Below are 19,421 nucleotides of genomic sequence, written 5' to 3'. Positions count from 1 at the left end.
AGATATAGAACACTTCCATCATCACAGAAAGTTCTATTGCTCAGCACTGCTCTAATCAAACCAAAGATACCATTTGCACAACGTAATACTGAAAAAATTGAAGAGTTAGTGCTGACATTTAATATCTAGTGTTTTCGGGGCACCTGGGTGGCTCAGTTGGTTTAGTCTACGTCTTCAGCTCAGGTCATGATCTCACGGTTTGTGGGTTCGAGCCCCGCTTCGGGCTCTGTGCTGACAGCTCAGAGCCTGGAGCCTGTTTCAGATTCTGTCTCTCTCTCTCTCTCTCTCTCTCTCTCTCTCTCTCTCTCTGCCCGCTCCCCCACTCATGCTTTGTCTCTCTCAAGTAAATAAACATTTAAATTTTTTTAAAAATCTAGCATTTTCAAATACAGTTTCTACAACCTTGAGTAGTTATTGCACCCAATCTTCATGCTTTTCATTCCAGGTCTGGTTTGGAGCAAGGATCTGATCAAATAAACATGTTCAGCAGAACCACTTTGCATGGCCTTGTATACAACAGACGGGCAATATGTTTGCTGAGTGAATTATTTTCCTTCATTTTTTGAATATAAAATTTGTGGGTTAGCAGGGCCAAACTTGAACACTACCTTTATGTTCTAAGAAACAAGGTGTTTATATAATACCTCAGCCTACATCCAAGTGAAAACCCACAGGAAATGGCTACAGAGTATACTTTTGACACAGTTCTGGTAGTTGCTTATACCACAGATAGTACACATCCCCTTTCCTGCCAATTCATACTGAACAAATTCTTTCCCCCATACATGTCTATGGTCTTAAATGAATAAGCAGGAAATAGAAATCGCTCCACTTGCTTTATAGACAGATAGATATTAGATTTATAGAAGATTTTTTAAAAAGCCAAAAGATTAAAAAAAGAAAAAAAAAAACAGACCTGAAAGCAATCGACTAAATAAAGGAAAAGGTCAGACTGAAAGCTACTGACCTCTTCTCATAAGAGGCACTTTAAGAAACTACTCCAATATTTTCCACATTTTTCGTTAACAAGTTCAAATAGCCACCCTCTTACAAATTACAAGGTAATTTGCATCTTTGATACATAAAACAGCTTAATCAAGCTACTAACCAAGCGACTTCCAAGATCAAGACTGAAAGTTATAGCTTTACACACCTTGACTGCAACTGAGGAAAAGAAATCTCACAACTGGCGAGATAACTTGTTTGCACACAAAACTTCTGACTGGTAGAAAATGAAGAAATAAATGGAAGCCATATCACAGGATTCAAGTCAGTTACAAGTTTTCCCAAACGAGACTCAGTTCTGCACAATTAAAGGTGTGGGTTCAATTCAAAAAACCTGTATGATCTTGGGCAAGTCATTTCATCCCCTGCACGTCCCTGTTCTCAAATGTACATGGAGATAATAATTCAGAACTCAAAAAATTTTCTCCAAGATTTCAAATCGTAAGAACAATTTCATTTTAACGTAAGCCACTTTGTCTGGACACGATAAATCAGGTTAATTTTCCCTTTGTTTAAGACCCACAGAAAAATATTACCACAAAAAATTTACCTGACAATTTTTCCCCCTGAGGCTTCATCTTTTTTTTTTAATTTTTTTTTAACGTTTATTTATTTTTGAGACAGAGAGAGACAGAGCATGAATGGGGGGAGGGTCAGAGAGACAGGGAGACACAGAATTGGAAGCAGGCTCCAGGCTCCGAGCTGTCAGCACAGAGCCCGACGCGGGGCTCTAACCCGTGAACCACGAGATCATGACCTGAGCCGAAGTCGGACACTTAACCGACTGAGCCACCCAGAGGCTTCATCTTTTTATGATGAAAAAAATTATTTAAAAAATTACTATGAAATTAAACTTATAAGAAAGAAAACACATTTGCATATTTATCAATTATTCCATTCTTCTGAATTATCACAGAGCCTTAAGGATAGAAAAGGTCTTTGAATATACAGGACTACATTTCATTGTTCTAAGCTGCACACTCACATTTTAATACCCTTGAAATTGATATATTACAACTGATGGCAACTTACAATATAACTGACAGTGTCTTCTTCTGTAGCGGTACAAAAAAACGGGGGTACGTTAACATCAGTGACACCTTACATTTAATGAAATATGGTATTTGGAATCCCCCGGCAATTTCCCATCGAGGCACTAAGCAAATAAAATCCTACCTAGCTACTCTAAGAGTATGTAAACTATGCCCTTTTGGCTCCCCGAGCAGTGCCATGGCGGCTGGCAAGAACAAGTGCCTTACAAAAGTCGGCAAAAAGGGAGCCAAGAAGAAAGTTGTTGATCCATTTTCTAGGAAAGACTGGTATGATATGAAAGCACCAGCTATGTTCAATATAACAAATAATGGAAAAACACTAGTCACGAGAACTCAAGGAACCAAAATCTCATATGATGGCCTCAAGGGTTGTATTTTTGAAGTGACCCTTGCTGATCTGCAGAATGATGAAGTTGCATTTAGAAAATGCAAGCTAATTACTGAAGATTTCCAGGGCAAAAACTGCCTAATTTCCACGGCACAGATCTTACCCATGACAAAATGTGCTCCATGGTCAAAAAATGGCAGACCAGGACTGAATCTCATGTTGACGCCAAGACTAGCAATGGTTACTGGCTTCATCTATTTTGTGTTGGTTTTACTAACAAATGCAACAATCAGATTCAGAAGACCTCTCACGCTCAGCACCAACAGGTCCACCCAATTCAGAAAAAGATGATGGAGATCATGACCCGAGAGGTGCGGACAAGTGACTTGAAAGAAGTCGTCAACAAATTGATTCCAGACAGCACTGGAAAACACAGAGAAAAGGCCTGTCGGTCTATTTATCCATTCCAGGATGTCTTCGTTAGAAAAGTGAAAATGCTGAAGAAGCCTAAGTTTGAATCGGGAAAGCTCATGGAGCTTCATGGTTAAGCTTCTGGAAAAGCTACTGGGGATGAGGCTGGCGCTAAAGTTGAACGAGCTGATGGATATGAGTCGCCAATCCAAGAATTTTTAAAATTAAGACATCTGATGGTGACAAAAGATCTTATTGTTTGTGATGTTTAAAAAAAAAGACTACGTGTAAACTCGGATATGTATGCATGTATACTCAGAGAGAAAATTCTTTTAAATGTGAGAAAGAGGGGCACCTGGGTAGCTCAGTCAGTTAAGTATCCGACTCTTGATTTCGGCTCAGGTCATGATCTCACAGTTCGCGGGTTCAAGCCCCGCATCGGGCTCTGTGCTGTCAGTGGGGAGCCTGCTTGGGATTCTCTGTCTCCCTCTCTCTCTGCCCCCTCCCCGCTTGCATGCACTCTCTCGCTCTCTCAAAATAAATGAACATTTTTAAAAATTTTTAAATAAAAAATAACATATTAGAAATAAAAGTGGTAGTGGAAGTCAGGGTAACTTCATTTCTTCATTTCTTTACTTCCTGTAATTGTATGCTTTTCGTAATAAACATGTATTCTTTAATCAAAAAAAGGCAATTTTTATTTTGGAGGAAAACTAGATGCAGTGTGCTGTTACTGTTACTGCTCTTTACATATTCCAGAAACATTTAACAGTTCATGGAGCATTACTTTAGGATTAGTACAGATCAGTTAAGGTTTAATTCACTGTTTCAAATTGGTCAAGATCAGCATGTAAAACTACACTAACATCAATGTTACTGACACTGCAACAATTCTAAATTTCCATTTCAGGATTTTATCAAGTTAAGCTGCATGATTTTTAATATGTACGTGTGAAGATCTTCCATGACAAGCTGATGAATTATTAAATAAGGCAGAAATGTTACTTCAAATCAACAGTAAGTATATGGGTTTAATTTTTTCTTGTTTAGTAGTAAATTTACACAGAATTTTACATAGAACAGATATGATTTTTCTCTATGTAAAAACTAACCTAAAAACTTGCTTTGCTTATGCTTAGGACTTCATTCTTTTTTTTAATATGTGATTTTTTAAATGTTTATTTATTTTGAGAGCGAGAGAGTGTGCATGTAAGCAGGGGAGGGGCAGAGAGAGGCAGAGAGAGAGAGAGAGAGAGAGAGAGAGAGAGAGAGAGAGAACCCCAGTCAGGCTCTGCACTTCAGCACAGAGCTCAATGAGGCGCTGCATCTCCCATGAACCATGTGGTCATGACCTGAGCCCAAATAAGAGTTGGACGCTTAACCGACTGAGCCACCCAGGTGCCCCTAAGATCTCATTCTTTTTATCACCTCAGGGCTTAAGCTTAATAATCCTCTAAGATTTAAAACTAATAGGAAAAAAAAACCTGAAAGGAGAAAATGGAATTAAACTGTCAAAGTATTTCCATGGCTTTATACTGTTCTTATAAAATACTTTAAAGAAGAAAATATTAAGTTCCCCTCATTTTTTTCACAAGTTTTCAAAGAAAAAGCATTCTATGCAAATCCTGAAAGAAATTAAATTTAAGGCATAAAGAAATAAGACTGATTTTTATGTATATGTGTGTGGAGCGGGGGCAGGGGGACTCCAGAAGATCAAAAGCGAAATCATACCATGGACCAGAAGTACCTGTTTTGACTCTAAGCCAACAATCAATTAAAGGCTGGGTAGCTACTGCCAGCAATTACACTGACTAGATTCCAATCTTAGTGTAAACCAGTTAACTAACTGTAACTAACTTCTGTTGAGTGAAGAGCCAAACTCTTCATTTAAGCAATTCTTTAATTCATGCAAGACTTTGACAAATTAAAAGGAGCTTGTAGTTATGAAGGAATGTCATGGTGTATGAGCACAAAGGGTTTTCGGGGGATAGGGAAAATGTCTTAAATCGTTCTCCAATCACCCACAGGACTGATGAAAATGTGGAAAAGGTCAAAAAACTTGGGTCAAATAGATGATTAACTGGGAGAATGAAGGTTGAAAATTAAATGTAAGCAGCCTTATTCTCAATGAAAATATAAACATAAGGCTAGTTTCTACAAAGATGCACAACACAGATTCATGAGACACCAAAGACCAGACATTTATTCTAATCTTTGAAGAAGCTAGGAGAAACCCCACTTGTAAGGAAAATAGTAACCCGCAGGAACTACAGCGCCCACAGGCAACCAGACACAAACAACACTATGAACTAATAAAAATCACACATTCACATGCTCAAAGAAATTATGGAGGATGAAATTCACATGTAAAGATCACACGGACTCTGGCTCATCTGACAGTGTCAATAATGGTTATTGTGTCAATATTCTCAGACATTTGAGATCCCGTGACACCGGCAGAGTAACTGAATCCAAAGTGGTTTCTTCAGTGGGCCGGTGCTTTCACCCCACTTGTGCTTTCTAGGAAACAACTGTTGGCCCACCTTATTTATCAGCTGCAAACTGCCTTTCAACTCCCCGGAAAACCAATCTAGCTCTAGAGAAGAGAAGAGATCTGCCAACACTTAGTATAGTCAAAAATATAACTCCAGGTCCCAACAGCACCTCCCAAAAGTGGTCTTTAAAAAACCAGAAAAACAAAACCAGATCAAAAATCCTTTAAGAAAAGTGACTGGTCTAAGGTGACTAGTTTGAAAAAGACAATATTCACTTGTATACAAAGTAGTAGTGAATAGATTAGAAAATGTCACTGTAACCAAGTGCAATGAACATGTAAGTATGGTTTGTAGACTTTCAAACACACACAGAAAAACGTACAGTTACCGAGGTTTTTATAAGCATATATTAAATATACTTACACAGTAGCTCTTCAGTCTGATGAAATCTACAGTCATAGGAATGGATCCATCACTATTTCTGTTCAGTGCTTTGATATAATCCAGCAGGTCAGCAAAGAATTTATAGCCCCCCTTGAGCACACAGAGGGCTACGATGTGATGGCCACCCATCTCCTTCAACACGTCTCGGGCAAGACGCTCGGTCCTAGAGAAGTATCAGGAATTTAATAGAAATTAATTTACAATATAACAGAAATATATTTAGCTTTATAACAAACATCCCCTTTAGGCATTAAACTTCCACCAAACACATCCTTTGCCCCCCATGAAGTATACCCTTGCTTCATAAAGTAAAGATAAACTTCAAAATACAGTTATACTGTAACATCTATCATAAATATTTAAGGGGTGCCTGCGTGCCTCAGCCGATTAAGTGTCCGACTCTTGGTCTCAGCTCAGGTCATGATCTCACGGTTCATGGGTTCGACCCCCGCATCAGGTTCTGAGCTGACATCGCAGAGCCTGCTTGGGATTCTCTCTCCCTCTCTCTCTGCTTCTCCCCCACTTGCTCTCTCTCTCAAAATAAATAAATAAACATTAAAAAAATAAATATTTAAAATGCAATTTAAAATACCATTGTCACCTATCAGAATGGCAAATTCTGATTAAATGAGATTTCCCTGATAATAGGCAATATTGTAAGAGACTGCGAAAAAGAGCACTGTCGTATACCACTGTGAGTATAAATTAAAACAACGTTTTGGAGCATAAGCTGGCGGTATCAGAAGCATTCAATAAATACCTTCCCCTTGACCCGGATTTTCCCCATGGATAAAGCTGAAGCAAGTGACCAAATGTGTACAAGAGGATGTTCCCTTCTAGTATGGTCTGTAAAATAATGGTGATGTCTTGCATGTCCGTCAATAAAGGACTGCTTAAATCAATTATGGTACAGTCAGAAAATGGAATGTTATGCAACCTTCAAAATATAGGATAGCTCTAACCATACGAGTATGAAACAGTGCCCGATAAATTTCAGACCTGTATGACAGTACCACCTTCAAAATATAGGAGAAAGCTCTAAATATACTGATATGAAAACATCTCCAATACACTTCAGACCTACAGGATAGTACATGCCTATGTGTTAAAATATACGCAGTTGGCTCTTGGACAACACAGGTTTGAACTGCACACACAAGTCCACTTATACATGGATTTTGTTATAAATATCATACTATAAATATATTTTCTCTTCCTTATGATTTTATTAATGACATATTTTCTCCAGCTTACTTTATTGTAAGAATACAGTATATAACACATATACAAAATATGTGTTCATCAACTATATGTTATCAGTGAGACTTCCGGTCAACAGTAGGCTATTAATAGTTAAGTTTTAAGGGGAGTCAGAAGTGATACACAGATTTTGACTGCGCAGATGGTGGCATCCCTAACCCCCACATTGTTCAAGAGTTACTGTACATATATTTGCATACAGCATATGTGCATAGCCAGTGTGTACGAAGGACTATGCAGGAGGCTGAGAAGGAGAACTCTACTCATTTAAAGCCTCAATCCTTAGAATATTTTACAACAGCTATATATGATACTATAACCTTAAAGTCAAAAACAAAATAGCCACACAAGGCAAGCATTTAAATACCAAGTAAGGTCTCTCACGGCAATTCATTTAAGGGGAACTTTTCAAGCTAGACGTGCATAATAGTCAAAACATTACCTTCCCCTCCTGTGATTTAGCCCCAGCCCATTATCCTGTTCAAGGCTGAGCAATCAAAGACTGTTACCAGAGTTCATTCCTCCAATGTCCCTTCAATGTTTACTTTATTCTACTCCCTACAGATTCCCAGTATACCATGACTTACACTGGGTAATTAGCTCTCCCCCAACTTTTTTGTAAAGAGGGCTCTAAAACAGAAAACCTCTATTATTCGACAAGCTGGCCTGGTTTATGTTCAAACATCAATGCCTTAAAACAGTTGCTGACACTTGAAATTAATAGAAAATTAAGAAAAAACAGAAATAGAAATTAAGAAAAAAACCAAAAACTTCAATTTAAGATCTTACTAACCTGTCCATAATTAGTCCATGAGGAATAAACACCTTTTCCAAATCCTCAGCGTAATGATGAGGTATACAAAATAAATCTAGGTCATAACCTGGTTCATCATCACTAATCTGAAAAAGAAATATGACTATTTCAGTGACAGCATTACACGACTGAATTTAGATGTTAAAAAAACCTTAGCCTATGAGAGAAATTTAGGGGCGCCTGGGTGGCTCAGTCGGTTGGGTGTCTGACTTCGGCTCAGGTCATGATCTCACAGCTCGTGGGTTTGAGCTCCGCATCAGGGTCTGTGCCGACCTCTTGCTCAGAGCCTGGAGGCTGCTTCGGATTCTGTGTCTCCTTCTCTCTGCCCCTCCCCCGCTCATGCTTTGTCTCACTCTGTTTCTCAAAAATAAATAAATGTAAAAAAAAATTTTTTTTAATAAAAATAAAAACAAAAAAAAGAAATTTAGGTATGAGACATCAAGAATTTTCTGTAACTTTGTAGGTATGACAATGAATTATAGTTCTATAAGAAATGAACTGTATGCTTTAGAGATGAATAGTTAAGATTGTATCAGTAAAATGACATGTATGAAATTTCCTTTAGCTCCGCAAAGAGAAAACGAAAAACTTTAAAGAGTTAAGACAAATGTAGCAAAATCTTGATAACATTTTAAACACGGCTGATGAGCATATGGGGATTCAGTATACTATTCTCTCCACTTTTGAGTATGTTTGAAATTTTAGTAAAAACGATTTTAGTAACACTGTAGAAAAAAATTTTCATACACTGTAGTCTAACAAGTTAAAAAATCACACAGAACAAAAGCTGTTGTTTCCTACCCCAAATACAAACAGCCTCTCTCACCTCAGAGTAGGGGAAAAAAAATCACCAAGAAAGCTAAGTGATTTCTTAAAAACCCAAACTCTTAGAAGTCTGAGATTGTTATAATCAATCCATGAGGTGCCTTCCTAGCAGATACTCCACGATTGCTTGAGTAGAACCATATTTGGCTGTCTTCGTATGCCCAATAGCTGGCATACAAACTATTGAATAAAACCGATGATGTGGTACCTGTGGTGGCAAAATGTACTATGATTATAGTTTTATAAATATTATACATGTACCTATACAGAAAAAATGTAATAAAATCATAACAGCTATTATCTCGGGGAAGAGAGTTATAGTGATTTTACTTAGTTCTTTATACTATATATTGCAAATTTCCTTCATTGAGTATATACTGCTTTTTAAAAAAATTCAGTAGTCTTTCTTTTAAATTATTTGTGGCATTATGTGTTTTTTTTTACACACATCTAAAAAGTACAGGAATTCTGAAAGATGTATGAAAGTAAAATCTACAAACAAAAATTGTAATCCCAAAAAATAAAAAAGAAGTGAGGAGGGGAAGGGAGAGGGAACAAAGGAGGAAAGGAAGGAGTGGAAGAAGGAAGAAAGGGTGGGCATGAAGGAATATACCAAACAGTGGTCAACTACAAGAAGGGGGAACTCGCTGAGTTGCACACTTTAATATTGACCTGGCCTTTTATTTCATTGTCAATTTCACTTTTTTTTTTATCATAGGTGACTTATAATTCCTACTCATCATTATATTTAAAATTCAAAGAAATAAACCAGTTATAATACTCTACTTCACATGATATTCAAGACTAAATATCTTCCAAATCACATTCAAGAAGATGACGATAAGAGCTTTGGCAGTTTTCAAGAAATACTGGTCAAACCATAATTAAATCTCAAAGTATCAGCAAACATCTATTGAACACCTTTCCGTCAGCACTATGTTAGATGCTTAAGGACAGGTAGCTAGGCTTTCAATAAATTTTAAAAATACATACTTAAGATTTATAATATTATTCACAGAATTCACAATTATATTCTGAAAAATCTGAGGTTCGTGTTACTTTTTCTGTCCCAAAAGGTCAGTTCTGAGTTCTCCAGACTTGGGTGGAATTTTAGGTATTGTTTTATCCAGCTGGTGTTACCTTCACACCATTTCCACCTATGCACATGGCCAGGAAGCTGGCAGTGATTCAGGTAGGTGGCCCAGGACATGAACACGGGCACGGCCCTGTGGCATGTAGTGCCCAGGCACTCGCTCGGCAGCCAGTTTGAGGGTGGTAGAAGTCAGTACTAACTTGTTTTTAAACCAACACATATTCCTTTCATACACAGCAAGAAAAATTATATTTTTGGGGAAAAAAAGATGATGCCATATCTTAAGATCTGGCATAAAGTACTAATGTGTCTGCTAAACATTCACATCATGTGTATTTCAGAACACTTTCACTACAAAAAGAATGGAAATGGGACATTTGTGTCCCCTATAGGAACATTTCTAAAATACTTTCTAACAAGCAAATATTACTTTTCTAAATTTTATAAACTGAAACTCAGTTCAAGTTTTGGGAAAAGACAGACCTTGCTAGATCCTACAAGATGAGAGGATAAACATTCAAGTCTGGCTCAGAATATATCTGCTATTACCTGACAAGAATGAAAATGTACCACTTCATACTGCTTTAACACTAAGAAGATCCAGAAAACCAAACTGGCTTCCCTGAAGGTTACTCACCACTTCTACCAACTTACTCACTGCTCCGCACAAGCATAAACCAGGACCCACCCGGGACTCTTTGAAACATGCAACATTTATAAAGCCTATAGCTTCTGTGAAAATGGCTCAGTGCCTGGCTATAGGTTTTGCAGGCAGCCTAAGAACTTCATGAGTCTGATTTGTTTCAATCAAAGCCAATGTGAATTCTGCCCAGAGCTCATCCTAGACATGCAGTCTAATATAGACAGAACAGCTGGGATGCACACCAAAATAGGAATTCTACCTCTGTCAAAATACCAAATTAATTTCTAATTCAAAAGTTTCTATTTTCAATCAATACTATTAGATTTATAAATCACATTTAATGTCAAAGGGTTGATTTGTGATTATATGAGAATATTACAAAAAATTACATGCCAACAAACTGGACATCCTAGAAGAAGTGGATAAATTTCTAGCAACATATAACCTCCTAAAACTGAATCAGGAAATAGAAAATTTGAAGAGACCAATTACCAGCAATGAAATTGAATCACTAATCAAAAAACTCCCAACAAACAGAAGTTCAGGACCAGACGCCTTCACAGGTAAATTCTATCAAACACGTAAAGAAGAATTAATACCCATTTTTCTCAAACTATTCCAAAAAACAGAAGAGGAAAGAAAACCCGAATTGCTTCCATGAGGTCTGCATTACCCTGATACCAAAACCAGATAAAGACACTACAAAAAAAGAGCACTACAGGCCAATATCTCTGATGAACACAGATGGAAAAATCCTCAACAAAATATTAGCAAACCAAATCCAACAATACATTAGAAAAATCATTCACCACGATCAAGTGGGACTGATTTCTGGGATGCAAGGGTGGTTCAATATTTGCAAATCAATCAATGTAATACATCACATTAGTAAGAAAAAGGATAAAAACCATATGATCATTTCAATAGATGCAGAAAAAGCATATGACAAAGTATAACATCCATTCTTGATAAAACTGTCAACAAAGTAGTTTTAGAGGGAACATACATCAACATAATAAATACCATATATGAAAAACCCACAGCTGGGGTGCCTTGGTGGCTCAGTTGGTTAAGCATCTGACTTCAGCTCAGGTCATGATCTCACCGTTTCTGAGTTCGAGTCTCATGTCGGACTCTGTGCTGACAGCTCAGAGCCTGGAGCCTGATTCAGATTCTGTGTCTCCCTCTCTCTCTGCCCCTCCCCTGCTCATGCTCGTGCGCACTCGCTCTCTTTCTCAAAAATAAATAAACATTAAAAAAAAACCCACAGCTAAAATCATACTCATGGTGAAAAACTGAGAGCTTTTCCCCTAAGGTCAGGAAAAAGACAAGGATGTCCACTCTCACCACTTTTATTCAACACAGTACTGGAAGTCCTAGCCACAGCAATCAGACAAGAAAAATGGAATAAAAGGATTCAAATTGGTAAGGAAGAAGTAAAACTTACACTACTTGGAGATGACATAATACTATATGTAGAAAACCCTAAAGACTCTACTGGAAAAACAACTAGAACTTCAGTAAGGTCGCAGGATACAAAATCAATGTAGAGAAATCCATTGCATTTTTATACACTAATGATGAAGTAACAGAGACACTAAGAAAGCAATCCCATTTACAACTGCACCAAAAATAATAAAACACCTAGGAATAAACTTAACCAAGGAGGTGAAAAGATCTGTACTCTGAAAACCATAAAACACTGATGAAAGAAATTGAAGACAACATGAACAAATGGAAAGATATTCCATGCTCATGGATTGGAAGAACAGATATTGTTAAAATATCCATACTACCCAAAGCAACCTACATGTTTAATGCAATCTCTATCAAAATACCAACAGCATTTTTCACAGAACTAGAGCAAATAATCCTAAAATTCATATGGAACCACAAAAGACCCTGAACAGCCAAAAAAAAAAAAATCTTGAAAAAGAAAAGCAAAGCTTGGAAGTACTATAATTCCAGATTTCAAGTTACACTACAAAGTTGTAGTAATCAAAATAGTATGATACTGGCACAAAAATAGACACCTAGATCAATAGAACAGGATAGAAAGCCCAGAAACAAACCCACGACTGTATGGTCAATTAATCTTCAACAAAGCAGGAAAGAATATGCAATGGGAAAAAGTCTCTTCAAAAAATGGTGTTAGGAAAACTGGACAGCCACATGCAAAAGAATGAAACTGGACTACTTTCCTACACCATACACAAAAATAAACTCAAATTGGATTAAAGACCTAAATGTGGGACCTGAAACCATAAAAATCCTAGAAGAGAGCACAGGCAGTAATTTTTCTGACATCAGCAGTAGCAACTTCTTTCTAGACAGGTCTCCTTGAAGCAAGGGAAATAAAGATAAACTATTCAAGTTTATCAAAATAAAAAGCTTCTGTTCAGCAAAGGAGACAATCAATAAAACTAGAAGACAGTCTACTGAATGGGAGAAGATATTTGCAAATGACATATCCAAAAAAGGGTCACTATCCAAAATGTATAAAGAACTGACATAACACCCAAAAGACAAATAATCCAATTAAAAAATGAGCAGAAGGGGCCCCTGGGTGGCTCAGTTGGTTAAGTATCCAACTTCAGCTCAGGTCATGATCTCACAGTTTGTGAGTTCAAGCCTTGCATCAGGCTCTGCACTGACAGTGCAGAGCCTGCTTGGGATTGTCTCTCTGCCCCTCCCCTACTTGTGCTCTCTCTCAAAATAAAGAAACTTCTAAAAAATGAGAAGACATGAACAGACATTTCTCCAAAGAAGACATACAGATGGCCAACAGACACATTTGAAAAGATGCTCAACATTACTCATCATCAGGGAAATGCAAATCAAAATTACAGTAAGATATCACCTCACACCTGTCAGAATGGCTAACATCAATAACACAAGAAACAACAGGTGATGGCTAGGACATGGAGAAAGGGGAACCCTCTTGTACTGTTGGTGGGAATGCAAACTCATGCAGCCACTGTAGAAAACAGTATGCAGATACCTCAGAAAGTTAAAAATAGAACTACCCTACGATCTAGGAATCACACTACTGGGTATTTACCAAACAACAAAACAAAACACTAATTCAAAGGGATACATGCACCCCTATGTTTACTACAGTATTATTTACAATAGCCAAATGATGGAAGCAGCCCAAGTGCCCATCGATTGATGAATGCATAAAGTATATATATATATATATATATATATATATATATATACACACACATACATACATACAACGGACTATTATTCAGCCATAAAAAAAGAATGAAATCTTGCCATTTGCAACAACACGGATGGAGCTAGAGAGTATAATGCTAGAGAGTAAAATAAGTCAATCAGAGAAAGACAAATATCATATGATTTCACTCATATGTGTAATTTAAGAAAAACAACAAATAAGGGAGAAAAAAAGACAAACCAAGAAAGGGACTCTTAACTATAGAGAACAAGCAGATGGCTACCAGAGGGGAAGTGGGTAGGAGGGAGATGGGTTAAACAGGTGATGGGGATTAAGAGTACACTTACTGTGATGAGTACTGAGTAATGTACAGAACTGTTGAATGACTATATTATACACCTGAAACTAATATCACACTACACTAATTATACTGGAATTAAAATTTAAAAAAAAACAGTACCATTTTTAAAAAGGGTTGATTTGTGCTTTCAAGCATAAAAAAACATGTTAAAATATAACCCTTTCCAAAAGGCAGAAACAAAAAAAATCTTAAAACTTGTATCACTTGAGGGACTTTAGGCATGAATTCACAACTCTATTAAAATTAACTATAAATAAAAGGGGTATATTGATGGAGGTCCTAATTTAAAAAATATATGATTGGCCATAGGTAGATAGTTTGTTGTCAGAACTGGGCAATGGGTATATGATGGTCTGTTATACTATGTCTACTTGTAGATATTTCAAATATAAAGTTAAATACGGAGCAATGTATTTAAATGATGACAAGGCACCAACATCAACTTTTCCCAATTTTTACATGTAATGAAAAGTCCAAGTCTTTCAAATCCATATATAATGTCCAAATATTAGAATACTAATTTTAAAATGGTGAGGACCTTATCCAGAACCTGTATTATTACTAATACTCAAATATTTATTGAGAACCTACTGTGTTGTACATACTAGACAGGATTAGATAAATTTGACACACCTACTACCCTCAAAGAGCTTACAGTATAGAAGACATGACATGCATATGAATAACCATAAGACAGTGTTAAACCGCTATGAAAAAGATATAGGTGATGCATGCTGGGAATTTAGAGAGTACTCAAACTCTCAGAAGCCTCACGTGCACCTGGACCAATGATAAGAAATAAGATATAATTCAGTGAACACGAACGTGGTCTTTTTTTTTTTTTTCATTTTACTTATTTTAGAGGGAAGGAAAGGGGCAAAGGGAAAGAGAGAAAGAAAGAAAGAGACAGAGAGAGAGACAGAGACAGAGAGAGAGAGAGAGAGAGAGAGAGAGAGAGAGAGAGAGAGAATCTGAAGCAGGCTCCACACTCAGTGTGGAGCTCGATGGGGGGGGGGGGGCTCAATCCCACGACCCTGAGATCACGACTTGAGCCAAAATCAAGTCAGACAGACACTCAACTGACTAAGCCATCCAGGTGCCCCCAGGAACTTGTTCTTAATCATCCAAAACACCAAAACTTCATATTAAATGGGTCCAATAACTCCAATCTCCACAAGAGCTAGACAGAAATATACTCGGTGGCTTTTAATCTTATTAGCCCTTATTTGTCTGATTTGATATTAATATCTGATATTAACCTCATCTGATTTGGATTAGTTAACAATCCAGTGGCTGCTTTGACAGGAAGGGATTGCAATATATTAAATTACATAAAAATGCATTTAGCATTCACTTTGGTAAGGCACTGTGCAGTAAATTTTGTAGGGAGCATACAAAGATGATTTTAAACTGAGAGCCCTCAAAGAGCTTATACATAATCTAGTAGAAAAGACATACATACAACTATACAGCACAATAAAGCTTGTCATTTGTACTTGAATCTAATTTGACCAGCCCACAAATTTGTGATTATCAACAGCGGTTATACATGCACTAAAGATAAACCTGGAACCCAGCACCAATGACTCCCCTACAGCCTACCGAGCTTAAAGTAGTCTGTTGCCTGGTTGTAAACAGAGTCAAGTACACTGGCATGTCTCTAATACTGAATTAGCACAATTTTCTAAATCAACCAGGCAATAGTTGATTATGAATGTAAGTCACACTTCGAAATGAATGTAAACCACATCTGTTTTATTGGTGACTTGGTGTGGCATGTCTAAGCAGGTGGTGATTACCGACACCTTCTAAAACAACTGTATTAGTCTGCTGGAGCTGCCCTAGCAAAATCCCACCAGCTGGGTGGCTTAAACAACAATCATTTATCTCTTGCAGTTCTGGAAGCTGGGAAGTCCAAGATCAAGGTGCCAACAAAACAGGTTTCATTCCGAGGCCTCCTCTCTGGGTTTGTAGGCAGCTGCTTTCTCCTAGCTATGTGCACAGTGGAGGGTGGGGAAGGGAGCTCTTTGGTGTCTTTTCTTAAAAGACCAGGACCCCAATCTCATGACCTTATTAGTAATCCTAATTACTCCACAAAGGGCCCCATCTCCAAATACCACACAGTGGGCAGTTGGGGCTTCAACATATTTATCTGTTGGCTATTACCGGAGATACAAATGTTCAGTCCATAACAAGAACCGGACATAAAATGGCTAAAGAAGATCACAAAGAAGGTTCTAGATGGCTCTGGGAAGAGCCCAACCCAAAAACATTTGGGGAAATGGGACACGTGAGTGGCTCACTTGGTTGAGTGTCCAACTTTGGCTCAGGTCACGATCTCATGGTTCGTGGGATGGAGCCCCGTGTCGGGCTCGCTGCTGTCAGTGCAGAGCCTGCTTTCGATCCTCTTTCTCCCTCTTTCTCTGCTCCTCCCCCACTCACGCTCTCAAAAATAAAAAAAATCTTAAAATATGTGGGGGCACCTGGGTGGCCCAGTCGGTTAAGCATCTGATTCTTGGTTTTGGCTTGGGTTATGATCTCATGGTTGGTGAGTTCGAGCCCCATACTGGGCTCGGTGCTGTCAGCGTGGAACCTGCTGGGGATCCTCTCTCCCTCTCTCTCTGCCCTTCCCCCCGCTCTCTCTCAAAAATAAATAATAAACATTTTTCTAAAATGGAGATGTTAAAAGGCACCTGGGTGGCTCAGTCAGTTGAGCGTCTGGCTTTGGCTCAGGTCATGATCTGACGGTTCCTGGGTTTGAGCCCCATGTCGGGCTTTGCACAGGCAGCACGAAGCCTGCTTCGGATTCTGTCTCCCCCTCTCTCTGCCCCTCCCCTGCTCTCTCTCTCAAAAATAAACATTAAAAAATGGAGGTTAAGAGCAGACTCTGGGTCCAGATAAGTTAGATTCAAATCCTAGCATTGCTGGGTGATCTTGGATAAGTTACTTAACCTCTCTGAGCCACATAAATTTATTTTTAAACTTAAAAATATCAAATCAGTTAATATATGTAAAGAGCTTAGAACAGAAACCAGAACATACTAAACACTATACGAGTGCCTGTTATTACTTACGTGCAATTTTTGGCAAGGAAATAAAAAAAGAACAGTACTTTGCAAACCAAAAACACAACGAAGATCTTAACGTTCAAATGAAACTAACAATAGCTAGTTCTGGCAATAATAATTCACTGTATGCTGGGGCAGGCATCACACCCCAAAGCTAAAAACATCTAACTTCCTCAGCAACTGAGTAAACACAAAAGCCCCCACCATTTTTTGAGTACCTACAATAGTATACAATAAGCATACCACTTAAGGGCATGGACTCTTGAGAGAGACCTAGGCTTGAGTCGGAGTTTCTCTTTGCAACTATGTGACGCGGGTATGGCAAGAAGTAAAATTACTTAACTTCTCTGAGGCTCCAAAGATTCCTCCTCTGTAAAATGGTAATAATCATGCTATTGTTACAGAGTTGTTTCAAGGAGTAAACAGGACTATGTAGGTAAACACGATGATAGCTATTATTACTATTCCGTCAAGGACCACGGAAAGGTTGTTTAAGCAGACAGTCTTACAATATTTCAGTAACACCCAGAGGTGGCTAGTACCTCAGTTATACATTAGGGACACTTAAGCCCAGAAAAGGGAAGTAAGTTACCCAAGGCCACACAGCTAGTAAACAGCCCAAACAAGCAGGATTCCAGGCCAGACTCCACGAAGAAGTCTGCCCTTTACCTTAAGCCATCGTTCCCAATATCGATAGAATCCTTCCTTTTGGGGGCTCAAGTGGTTAATTATTTATTCACTCAACAAACCGTTATTGAGAATTTCTTACATGCCAGGCACTGTCCTACATGCTGTGGTTATGGTGGCGATTCCTGACCTTATAAAGCTTCTGTTTTCGTGGGAGAGACAATCAACAGGTAATCAGGTAACTGCTAAAATATAATGATGACGATGATGCAGACTGAGGCATGTAACTACTGGGAGGGGTGTTGGCCGTTTTAGCAAGCATGATCGGAAAGGCGGGGGGGGGGGGTGCAGCTTGGCTTGTTCCAGAAACAAAAAGAACCAATGAGGTTGGAGACAGGATACAGAGGCTGGTGATGGTACGAATGTCCTTGAAGGTAAGGACCAGATTCGCACTTTTTGTCCCCGCAGCATCAAAGAACGTAGGATCCGGATCGAGGCACACCTGAATTCGAGGCCTAGCTCCCTCTGGGCCGAGAGAAAATTACCTAATACCGTGTCACTATTTTCCTCGTGTGTAAAAACGCGGGCATGGTTACCGCTACCAAGGCTGCTGTGAGGGTTCAAGCAGGCAATGCGCATTCGCACGGTCATTATGGCATTTGCGGAACTAGGTGCAAGTACCAGTCCCCGCATGCCCTCCCACGTGGCCGCTCCCGTGCCTGCGCCCTCTATTACAGGGGCCCCGAGGACCTCAGCGGCATACCCCCAGTTTAGAGAAGGGCCTCTCCGGACAAAGCCCCCACCGCGGCGCGCCGGATCCTTCCCGAACTGGCCCGCGGGCCCTCCCCGGCCGCACGAGTCCGCCAAAGCGCCATCCCCACCCTCCCCTGCCACACGCAGCCCCCCTCCCCCGGGCTGTCCCGAGGCACCCACCCCGCACCTCGCCACGCATCCCCCACGCCACCCCGTGTGACGTAAAGCCCGAGCCGGGACGCGGCGGTCGCCCCCCGCCCCTCCGGGCTTCCCCGGGCCACACCGGCCGGCGCCCGCACTGCGGGCCGCGAGCCTCAGGTGCCGCGGGCCGAGCCGCTCACCACGACGCTGGGGCTGCGGGTCGCCATAACGGAGCCGATGGGCGCGCGCGCTGAGGGCAGCCGGAGGAGGAGGAAGCCGGAGGCGCCACAGAGGAGGAGGCGGAGGCTCCGCAGAAGGCGGCGACGCGCGGGAGAGCGGAAAGAGCCGCTCGCTCGTGCACTCTAGGCCGCCGCCGCCGCCGCCGCCGCCGCCGCCGCCGGAGCGAAGGCTAAACCGGCCCCGCCCGCCCCCGAGGCTCCGCCCACAGGCCGCCCGGGCGCCTCTGCCGGCGCCTGCGGGTTTCCACGCGCCGGAGGTGGGAATTTTCCTCCGGAAGGAGCGGAGACTCCTGGTGCGCAGCCTCCGTCCAGCTTTCCCTGGGTCTCCCAGCCTGAGGGCTCCTGGCTCCCCACACCTGCCTCCGCCCGGTTTCTTCCTAGTGCCCCTACTGGGCGCCGGCTTTTGGGCTTGCCGTCACCACGTGCTTCTGTCGCCCGGCGCCCCCTTCCCAAGACTCTGGACTGCATTGCGGATTCCGTTTTACTAATTCTACCAAACATCTTTAATTGGGTGTGAGAGTTGAGACCAAGAGCCCTAGAGTCAGCAGGTCAGGGTGCAAATCGGACGGGGGACACCTGACTGCTCTGTGACCTTGTGCAAATCAGACTGACTGAGCCTCTCTTTTCGTCTCAGTTAAATGAGGGTATTAACAGGATCGTTGTGAGAATTAGACATGG

The 19,421-nt window shown here is 40.1% G+C and overlaps 1 protein-coding gene and 1 pseudogene across 3 annotated transcripts in view; one reads left to right on the top strand and one right to left on the bottom strand.

The window, feature by feature from the left end:
• HPRT1 (hypoxanthine phosphoribosyltransferase 1) overlaps positions 1 to 18,916 on the bottom strand; it is a 35,215-nt gene extending 16,299 nt beyond the window's left edge. The window contains exons 1-3 of one of the 3 annotated variants that reach the window (XM_023248907.2): positions 18,705 to 18,916; positions 7,789 to 7,895; positions 5,715 to 5,898 (exon numbers count right to left, since the gene is read on the bottom strand). In XM_023248907.2, the coding sequence (XP_023104675.1) occupies positions 5,715 to 5,898; positions 7,789 to 7,895; positions 18,705 to 18,731 (318 nt within the window). In that variant the 5' untranslated portion in view covers positions 18,732 to 18,916. Of the gene's footprint in view, positions 1 to 5,714; positions 5,899 to 7,788; positions 7,896 to 18,550; positions 18,578 to 18,704 lie in introns of those variants that run through there. The other 2 variants (XM_023248905.2, XM_023248906.2) reach the window with 2 other exon arrangements.
• On the top strand, positions 2,236 to 2,933 carry LOC102900338 (annotated as a pseudogene).
• Positions 18,917 to 19,421: the final 505 nt, after the last annotated feature.

The sequence above is a fragment of the Felis catus genome, chromosome X, assembly GCF_018350175.1.
Source record: "Felis catus isolate Fca126 chromosome X, F.catus_Fca126_mat1.0, whole genome shotgun sequence".
Classification (NCBI taxonomy): domain Eukaryota; kingdom Metazoa; phylum Chordata; class Mammalia; order Carnivora; family Felidae; genus Felis; species Felis catus.
The sequence above is the reverse complement of the archived record's forward strand: the minus strand, read 5'-3'. Positions and strand labels throughout refer to the sequence as shown.